Source organism: Nothoprocta perdicaria, unplaced genomic scaffold (genome assembly GCF_003342845.1).
Source record: "Nothoprocta perdicaria isolate Ctin4 unplaced genomic scaffold, notPer1 scaffold_143, whole genome shotgun sequence".
NCBI classification, from domain to species: domain Eukaryota; kingdom Metazoa; phylum Chordata; class Aves; order Tinamiformes; family Tinamidae; genus Nothoprocta; species Nothoprocta perdicaria.
This window is the reverse complement of record NW_020454572.1, coordinates 1,281,963-1,292,234: the sequence shown is the minus strand read 5'-3', so window position 1 is coordinate 1,292,234 and position 10,272 is coordinate 1,281,963. Positions and strand designations below refer to the sequence as shown.

The following is a 10,272-nucleotide window of genomic DNA, read 5'->3' as shown; positions in this document are numbered from 1 at the left end:
GTCCCGGCCCGAACGGCCGCGGCCCCCGCGCTCCCCGCGGGACGAGGCAGGCGGCGCCCAGCGCCGGCTCCGTCTTTGTCGGGGCTGCAGAGAGGCCCGGGGAGGGAGGCAGGGAGGCCCCGGGGCGCGGGCTGCGGCCCCGGCCCCGCTGCAGCTCCCGGGCACAGCGGCCTCAGCCGCGGCGGGCGCAGCGCGGCTCGGCGGGGACGAGTCTGCGGCGCAGAAAGCTCCGCTGCAGCCCCCGGTGCGGCGGAGAAGAGCGGCCCGAGAGCCGCGGGACGGCGGCAGCCGCAGCGGGACCCCCCCGTCGCACCCTGCTCCCGCGGCCGGGCACGGGGCAAGGAGCCCCCGGGCAAGCAAGGGCGCTGAACGGAGGAGGTTGCCCCTTGGGCTCCACGAGCCTGCCCTCCACCTGGAGGGCTCTAACCCAGGGTCTGGTGCCTTGGGGACAGGGGGCACGTGGGGAGTGTGCTCTGGCTACGGGGGATCCCTGGAAYACACACTAGCCGCTGCACTGTCAAGCTCCTGAGGGGAATGGTTGGTACGTGGAAAGGACAGGATGAGGCAGCACTGGCGTGGGAGGAAAGCTCCAGCTCCTCCAGCCCTGTCACCTTGCTTGGRTGAAAGATCCGAGTCCTGGGCTTCCTTTCCGGCCTCAGTTTAAAACGAGAGGATGATTTCCAAGTTGTCCCCTCCCAGACTTCCCTCAGGATCTTTCCCTCCCTTCCAGGAGCAGCAGCACGGCTGAGCACAGGACACCCTAATGCAAGAGCACACGTAGGGGACCCCACGTCTTGGCCCACCACTTTGGGACACAAACAGCCTCTTCTGTGCCAGGCCAACAGGATCAGGGATCGGCGACAGGCTGGTGGGGCCAATACAGGAAGAGGAGAGGCTGAGACCAACACAGTAGTTTTCAGAGCATGTTCTTGTTGAGGGGCAAGGAGCTGTTTCACCCCAGAGTACGGGAGTGAAGCCAGGAGAACCAGGCAGGCTCAGAGGGATGGAACGGGCCTCAGGCACCAACCACCACCACGAAGGGCACCCGAGAGGAGACTCCCCGCCGGACAGGGCTAGCCCGAGAGCACGGTGCAGTGCAGCAGGGACAAGCTCCCAGAACCCTGGTCCGGGCTGTCAGCCTGGGTGCCACCTGCCCCCCGGGCAGCCCAAGGCCCAGCTGCCAGGGCAAGGAGCAYGGAGGCTGCAGGGTGCACGGGCAGGCTCAGGAGGTGGCAGGGCAGCTGAGCAGCCCTCCCACGCGGCCTCAGGACACCTCCTCACGGAGGAACGAGCACRGGGATGCACTCGTGGTGCCAACAGGTGCCGCAGCGCTGGCCATTTGCTTCCTCCGATGCAGAGGGGTGCTGGGGCAGAGGGAGGTAGCATGAACCGCAGGGGTGAATGGTTCTGATGGCAGTAGAAGCCAGCAATGGTGCCCCTGCTTGGCAGCGTAGGGGGATTTCAACTAGGCCTCTACAATGATTCATCTACAAGATACATTCAGCAGCAGCCTGAAGTGCTGTGGGTGGAAGCCTTCTGCTTGTGCTGCCTTCCTCTCCCGCTCTTCCACAAGCAGCAAGAGACYGGGGAAGGGAAGGCCAACAGCTCCCAAGCACACCTCTGTCTTTACTTGGTGACTTGATGGATGGCGTGAGCCAGGTAGCCCACGTTGCCTGACGTGACTCCCGCCACAGAGATTCGGCCGTCCTTTGTCATGTAGATGGAGAACTCCTTGGTCAGTCGCTCCACCTGTGAGGAAAGGGCAGAGCTCAGGGGCAGCCAAAGCTCTGCTGGCAGCTGGGGCCAGCAGAYGCTGCAGCCACAGCACAGACCTGCAGAGCCAGCAGCGCCGGACTGGGAAGTGAAAGAYGTTGCTCAGCTCTTGGGCAATACTCAAGGGTGTCAGATGTTCAGCCAGGACAGTCACTTGGCTTGAGCAGACCCTAAAGGTCACCACAGAGTGGCTTTAGGTGACTGCTTCCTTTCACACATAAGCTGGCTACATTTGCTTTGAAACCCCGTGAGCATGGCAGGGAGCAGGGCAGGACACAGGTCCCCAACATGCTCCAGTGTTGCAGGACCTCACAGAGGGTGGATGGCTCCTATGGGCTCATTTAAGCACCTGCAGTGAAAATCCCTCTGAAGATGATGACAAACAGCATCCTGAGGTGACAGGAACGGTGTTTACCTGCTCAGGCTTCAGCCCTGTGAAGCAGAACATGCCAATCTGGTCGGTGATGTGCTGCCAGTTGTGGGAGGATCCCTCTTTCTTGAGGTTGGACACRAGCTGAGTTCGCATGCTGATGATCCGGTCAGCCATGCTCTTCACCTCCACCAGCCTGGGGAGCCAAGCCAGGAATCACTCGGAGCACAGCTGGGAATGCAGACACTGCCCCCTCTGCAGCTGCCCCCAGGAAGCAGACCTCGACCCCTGCAGAGCAAAGCCCAGGCACGAACCCCCTGCTCCCCTGGGGAGCTGCTCCTTCCTCCTGGCATCTGACAGGGGCTGCTGCTACTGGTGGGCAGACTCAGTATTAACAGAGTCTTGCACCTCTCGCTTCCAAAAACCACRGGAGAGCTGGAAGGCTCTTGGCAGCACGGCCCAAAACGACATAGGAGAGGATCTGGGCATAAATGGGGAGGCTCCCAGGGCAGGCAGTGACTTGGGGAGACATCTCTGCCGGGCCTTGCACAAGGCGTGAGCACCAGGATGCCAAAGGAGCCGCTCCCAGCAAGGCRACAACACAGAGGCAGCCTCTGTTCTGCAGGGCCAGCTGCCCGCGGGGCCACAGCACCGAGGGGCTGCGAGAGCCCACGCTCACACCAGGGAGCAGGCTTGGGCTGCGCGGGTTACATTCCTCTACCTTATTCCCAAGGGGCTTAAGCTTCCTGCTTCCCACTTCCCCCACGTGAGAGGTATTAAGTGGCTGCAATGCCTTAGCCTGCTGCCCTGCGGGAACATGCAGCTCCCACAGCTTTAGATCCCGGCAGAGCTTTATCCCCATCAGCGCTTTCCACCCCAGCATCAGAGAGGAGCCCCCACGCGCTGGGCTGGGCTGCTCTCAGCTGATGCTGGGACACAGGTGTCCGAGCAGGCCCCTGTTCCTGTGGGGCAAAGGAGCACCTGTGCTGCTGTGGGCCCCGCTGAAGCGGCAGGCACCAGGACGGCGCCGAGCGGCAAGCGCCACGCGCGGCCACCGCGGCGAGACGTCCCTGCCGGCTCCCGCGAGCCCTGGCGCTCCCGTCTCACCACTCCTTCCGCAGGTCAGGGCTGTTCAGGATGAGGGAGGCGATGCGGGCTCCATTGATGGGCGGGTTGGAATACATGGGACGGATGAGGATCTTCAGCTGCGACTCCACCCTCTTGGCTTCCTCGGCATCACTGCAGATCACCGTGAAAGCGCCCACACGCTCCCCTGAAAAAAATGGGACCCCTTAACACTCCACAATGGGCACAAGGAGCAGTGGGGACCAGGAGCCTATCAGGCATCTCTGCAAAGACACTAGCTGATGGCTAAGGGCAGAGGGTCCACCCAGCGCCTCCCTGCTCACCGTACAGCCCCATGTTCTTGGCGTAGGACTGTGCCAACACGATGTTGATGCCCTGCTCGATGAAGTGCCGTACAGCCCAGGCATCCCGGTTGATGTCCCCGCTGGCAAAGCCCTGGTAGGCCATGTCAAAGTACACAAGGAGGTTCCGTTTCTGCCAGAGAAGAGGGACAGAGCGTCATGGAGACRGCTGGACACCCCTCCTGTGCCCTCCAGCTTCCCACGCTGCAGGAAGCAGGGCAGCAGCCTGCTCCATTGTGGCTGTGGTCCTCCACAAACAGAGCAGCATCAGGAGAAGCCCCAGGATCACAGCTTGCTCTTCCAGCCTTGTTGTGCTCCCCACTCTCCCTGGGAAGGTGTCTAGTCCACAGTGACTGTTGGACCTGGGCTACCAGGGCTCCCAATGGTCAGCTGGGAGCTGGACCTGAATGGCCACCCTTGCTGACTCCCATCTTTGGTGCAGGAACGAGACACCCGTAGCCAGCAGCTCAGCAGAGACCCAACGCTGTCCATGAAATCCCAGAGCCACATCTTTCACAGGAATAGCACAGCACCACCAGGACCCTCCCCCGTTCACCTTCACCACAGCAGCCATCTCCTTCCATTGCTCCTGACGGGGATCCACGCCGGTGGGGTTGTGAGCACAAGCATGCAAGAGGATGATGCTCTTCTCTGGAATTTTCTAGGAAAGATGTTACAGAGAATGAATGATTAATGGTATCTGGAGTCTCTTCTTTGCCTAGGCACRTGTGTAGCCACAAAGACAGCTTAGAAGGCCCTGCCATGCCAGGGCTCTGGAGGAACAAGAATACAAGATGTCTCTTGCTCTTACAGGTGTAAGAAGCCCTACAAAGTCTCTGGTCTTGATACCATGTCACCAGGCTCCCTGTCACATTCAGGCTAAAGTAAAAGGCTTACACACCTCCCACACCACCTCCAGCATCCAGGCCACCAAGGCAACTCACGGAAATGTCATCCATGGCTCCTGAGAAGTCAAGGCTGCAAGTCTTGGGGTCGTAGTAGCGGTAAGCCTGAAGCTGCAGGCCAGCATCACGGAAGATGGGTGTGTGGTTGCCCCACGATGGTTTGGGCAGGTACACATCACGACTAGACTTGAAGAACCGTTGCTGACCAAGAGAAGGAGAGCACGTTCAAGTAAACTGAACAGCTTCAGGAATCCAGAAAAACCTGAAACCTCAGCTCCCGAAGAAAGATTCCTTTCATTCCTTCACTGGCCAKAGACTCACCAGAAAATTGGCTCCAATTCGCAGAGATCCAGTTCCAGAAATACCCTGCACAGTGACATACTGCAAGAGAAGACACAGATAGACGAGTCTGAGCTGACACCACACAGCTCCCTACACGAGCTTTGGCAGGTGTAGGCACTCCCCAGCAACAGCTCCTTCAGAAAGGGACACAGGGGAAGGCGCCGCATGGATCAGTGAGTCCAATTTTCAGACTCCGTCCTCATTAACCCACAGCTGTGCCCTGGCAATGTGCGTCCCCCTCTCCCAACCCTGACACATTCCTTCAATATGCCCTCCAGCAGAGCTGAGCTCTGGGGCTGAGTCCATGCTGGTTAATACCCTACCAGGGCAGAGAGGTGGGACTTAAGGGAGCTTGAGTCCGCAGGAAGGGCTGGTTTGCCACAGTTTGTAGAGGCAGCRATTACTGTTGTGGCTACGGGGAGCAGTATCCAGGCCAGCCCTTCCACTCCTCCCCGGCACACACATAGGGACTGAGCAGCACTGCCCACCCCCGAGGTTCCAGCGTGCTCCTTACCCGGCCGCTCTTGAAGGCCTCACTGTTTTCTCCCAGCGCCAACTCTGCTGATGCCCTGGTGAAATCCGCTAGCCCCGCAATGGGCAAATACTCCTTGTCCATCTTCTTAGCCGCTATCTGTGCCTCTGCCTGCAAAGAAGGAGACCCATTTGATATGCAAGGCTTCACAGCGCCCAGCTCAGGATCTCTTCCCATTTGCTGCTCCAAGGCAACAAAGGATCTTGTGGGAGAGGAGTTTGGAAAACCAGCATGGTATCTGCAGGTATCTCACTGCTTCCCGAGGGCAAGATTCCCACTGTGAGCGAGGGCCCTCCGTGCTGGTCAGCACAGCGCAGCAGAGCTGGGTAACCAGGTGCTAGAGGAGAGCACCGGATAGCAGCTAATGCTGCTGCCCAGGGACAYGTTTTGCTTGGCTGAAGCTAGAACAGTCCTGCAAGGGGAAACCTGGCTGTTACCTAACAGCAGAGGCTGACTCTCAAGGGAGATACATGCCAAAGTGAGGTAGGGTACCCTTGGCACTGACATCCCCAGGAACTTCAGCCCTTTCTGAAAGCAGCCTACCTGAAAGCTGCTTCCCCTGTCTCCTAGGCTGGGCTTCCCCCAGCCTTGCTAATCTCAGCCCTAGCCCACCTAAATATTAACCTGCTTTCAATTCCTTTCAAGTGGACCTAGCACAAGGAAAACAACCAACGTCCTTATCTAATACAAGGGGCAGCAAGCACAGTGGACTGTGAGCCATCCTAAAGGAAAAGACAGTGACAGAGAGGCATCCCAAGTGCTCTGGGAACTGTATTCCTGCTCCTAGAGGAGCTGGAGGGAGACTGGCAGCACAGAGATGCCTGCAGGAAGCTCCTTCTGTGCCACCAYTCAGGCTCTGTGGTTGTGCCTGGGCTGCAGGGGTAGCAGAGGAACTTTCAAATCCTGGCAGACAAGAAACATGGGCCAGGCACCCTCCCTGTTGCAAGGAGGGCAGCCAGTTAACAGCTATTTATCAGCTCATTTCTATACTCCCAGCTCTGAAAGGCTCCAGCAAAGTTCCCCTAACCTTCTCCATAATCCTCTCAAGGGCAGTATCCACATCCAGTTCCCCGACTGAAAGCAGTTTCAGACTGGCTTATGGACAAACTGGTAACAAAGGTTCAGCAGAATTTCTAATCCAATAAAGGGGCAATGCTGGTTCTTCCCTCCCCTGCAGGCTGGCCAAAGGAACACGGGGCTATCCACAAGAATCACCTTTGAGCACAAAGGAGAGCTCAATTAGAGGGCTTGGGGAAGGCAGCAACAAGTTAGATTTACTCAGATAGGAGTGAGACGCCCTTTTCCTATTCTTCCTTCCAGAAGAGATGGCTCCACTGTCTCCCTGTGGCATTAGTTCTGCTAATGGAGACATTTAGCAACAGGGTCCTGCTCTAGTAGAGACAAAGCGTGTTGTAAGGACCAATGGGCAAACCCAGCCTGGGGACTGCTCGTGGCGCCCTCCGYGTTCCCCCCGCGGCACTGGGATGCGATCCTGCCCGTCGAGCAGCAGGGCTCACCTTACGAACGCAGTTGAGCACGTAGGGCTTTCCGTTGTCATCCCGGTACGCCCCGACGCCCAGGTTCATCTTCTTGGAGTTGGTGTCGCGCTTGAAGGCTTCCGTCACACCCAGGATAGGGTCGGGGGGACCCATCTCCACGTGAGACCACCATGAGCTGAGGGGAGAAACCAGGATTAGGCGCGAGCAGCTAAGGAGCCTCCATCCAAACACCACGGACCTGTGTTTTCCTCCTGTTCCTCACAGACCAGGCCAAAACCTGCAGCGAGTCCAAGCGAGCGCGTTCCCTCATTAACCCACAAGCAAACGTGCAGCAGCTTAACAAGGTGGAGGTTTGCAGGGTAAATAAGCACATGCTGGCCTGCCCTGCACCCCACGTGTCACCCACCTACTCTCCTAGGCAGCGTCACTGCAACCCGACACGATAACACACACATTTCCTAGCAAGCAGCACCCTTCAGGGGTGCACCAACAGCTAGGGAGGACACCTCAAGAGGAACCTAGCCTTTTAGGCTGCAAAATGGACAAAAAAGTCTCAGTTTAACGTGACTGAAAAATAAATGGCTTCATCTAAATCATTAATGGGTAGAAATGGTCCCATTTTCCTTACACGCTGACACCATAAAGGCTCAAAGAAGCCTCAAGCTCTCCCACTCTCTSATCACCTGCCACCTTTCCAGGGCTCGGTCCTTGCTGCACATTAGYTCCCTAGGGAAGCTTGTCCAGCTCCAAGTTATGGAGTGAAACGTGAAGACTGAGCCTCTTCCAACTCCCACCAGGGCTCTGGGCCCYGAAAACCAATCTGCTTCTTCAGGAACATTGGCTGTCCTAGGATACGGAAGGGAAATACCGTTTGCTACAAACTGCGGCTCCCTCAAGAGGGATGCTGCAATCAAACGCTGCAAGAAGAGAGGTGCGAGGGGCTGACGTCCCTCTCGGGGGCAGGATGGCTTCAGCAGCCACCTGAGCTCAGCTCCCAGACCCTGCCGCCGGGTTTGGCTCCCCCGGGGGAGGATTTGAGGAGATGGCTCTGCAGCAGGATAACGGCCTTTTGTTATCCAGAAATGACATCCTGAGATCCAACCTTGCCCCAGGCAACACAGGGGCCTCAAACCAGCCCCAAGCAGCCAGACTCCCCTCACTGCACCCATAGGACCAGCAGAACTCGCCTTCCCCCACCAGTCAGGCCCTKTTTGAGGTCTGTTTAGACCCAGTTCAGTCACCACATATATTGCTCTGCACGCACGTACATGCGCTTTACCTCTCATCTGAACCTGACAGGGTYTGTCCTCTTCAAATTGAATTCTCTCCTCACAATTACAGTGTTCCTATGAAAAAAGGCAGTGGACGTGTACAGGCAACACCCCYTGGGCATCTTAAAAATGGAAGGCGGGTTTAGCCTTTTCTAGGCTGCTAACCAGAGAGGTAATTAAGACCCGTTAAGTTCCTGGCTCAAAGGGACATGAGTCAGCCGTGGCAGACACCTACCCCTGCAGGGACACAAGCAAGGCAGAAACTCGGAGCAGGGAGACGACCAGGACGCGGGCCCAACCCCAAGGGGGCTCTGCAGGCAAAGCCCCCACGCAGGTTTTAGGGGCTAGGATTATTTCAGTACCTAATTTGGCACCTAATCTAGTATTTCAGGTAATCTACGATTATTTTGGTACCGGGGGCTTGCAGTAGTTCCAATATCCCTTTCCAAAGGCTGCTGCTTCTGCAGGGGAGACAGCAGCACCTTTCTGCTGCACTTCCCACCAAGCCGCTTACGGGGCTTGAGGCACTGAGCTCCCAATCCTGCAAGCGCTTAAGCGGGTCACTGGGCTCCAGTGCGACCGCTGCGAGTGACACGAATCCCGCAGCATCCCCTAAGCTCCAGCACTCCTGCGAGTTAAGCAGGAGCCGCTGCTTCTGTCAGCTTAAGGCAATGAAGGGTGGGTTTAGGGCTGATTTTCCCCTTCTTAGCCCAGGGGGTTTGAGGTGAAGGCTAAAGAAAGACTCCGCTTTTTACAGGGAGTTGAGCTGGCAAAGAGATGGGAAACAGTTCAGATCAGGTTGTCCGAACACATGGGGATACCCAGAGAGACCCTGATGGGGGTTTGGGACAAGAAATCCAACAAGGCTCCAAATTCCAATATGTAACTACCCCTGTGCTATTGTAAGCACCTATTTTTTTTCTTAATGCAGTGTCTCTGCACTGCACTATATTTTCAGCAACTAAAACACTGCTAGTGCTGAGTAAAGGTCAAAATTACAAACTGCACGTCCTCTCTGCCTGTACTTCAAGGCTGGATGTATTTCAGTGCACAAGTATAAACAAAAACAAGTTTAAGCTGTGGTTGAACTAATTGAGGGATATTGAATGCAAGCCAAAAATGGCATTTTCCTCAGCTTCTGGACTCGAACGTGGGTGTCCTGAGGCTGTATTTAGACGCTGAGCAGTTCAAGTAGTCTCTGTCACCCACAGGCCACACTGTGGAAAAGGTGCTGCAAAAACTGATGCTGCTGAAAAAAAAAAAAGGTTTTAATGGATTATTTTTCAGCCAGGCCGGTCTTTTGAGCCAATTCAGTGCACAGCTACGTGCCTAATGCGACAGAAAGGGCAAGATCACGCACCAGGACCCGCAGAGGACGGCAGTGGCCTTAGGAAACGCACGTGGCGCTTGGGGCCCAAGCAGCAGAGCCCTCACGGGGCGAGGCCAGGCCCCAGGGCACGTTCTCCTCCAGGTTTCCTCCGGCCACACGCATCCCCGGAGCTGCAGCCCCAGGAGACGCCCAACTCCTAAACCTGGGCCCGAGGCGGCCCCGAGAGCCGCCCCGCTAGTCGGGGCCGGCCGGGCAGGCCAAAGGCGACTCTCTCYGCACTCCCACGGCTAAACCAATATTTATTTAAGGAAAGGGCAACGCCGGCAGGCCGCTCCTGCTGCCACAGCCCCGGCGAGCCTGAGGAACTCAGTCAGTTGTGGTGAACGTCCCACAAAGAGGAGTGTTTAACACCGCGGGCCTGTGGGACCTCAGGAGGGCAGACCCGGGGCTGTCGCCTGCCGCTAATTACCTGCGCTAATTACCTGTGTGTCTAAGGGCCCCTTTGGATCGCTTCACATCTCCCCACCCCTGCCCTGCTCCCGGCGGGGCCGCTCTCTGCGGCACCAGAGACGAGGGCGACCCAGGGCCCTGACCGGCCTGCTGCGACGGGGACGGAGCTGGGCAAAGAAATAAGTGAAAAACGGGAAAATCGCGCCGCGAGGCGCCCCCCTCCCGCGGCGCCCTCTGAGGCGCCCCTCAAGGGCAGGCGGGCGGCGCCGAGCGCCCACCCCCCGCCCGGCCGCAGCCAATCAGAGCGGGCGGCGGCGGCGCGCGCCCCCCGACTCGCCTCGGCCGGCCAATCGGCGCGCCCTCCGCCGGCAGC

At 57.9% G+C, this 10,272-nt stretch overlaps 1 protein-coding gene across 1 annotated transcript; it reads right to left on the bottom strand.

Moving 5' to 3' along the window:
* Positions 1-1,308: 1,308 nt before the first annotated feature.
* GOT2 (glutamic-oxaloacetic transaminase 2) lies at positions 1,309-7,686 on the bottom strand. Its single transcript, XM_026034345.1, has 10 exons — positions 7,643-7,686; positions 6,867-7,023; positions 5,332-5,460; positions 4,797-4,856; positions 4,515-4,676; positions 4,127-4,231; positions 3,553-3,703; positions 3,251-3,416; positions 2,189-2,339; positions 1,309-1,749 (listed from the first exon to the last, which is right to left on the bottom strand). The coding sequence occupies exons 1-10, from the start codon at positions 7,684-7,686 to the stop codon at positions 1,627-1,629; spliced, it is 1,248 nt and encodes a 415-aa protein (XP_025890130.1). The 3' UTR covers positions 1,309-1,626.
* Between the last annotated feature and the right edge of the window lie 2,586 nt (positions 7,687-10,272).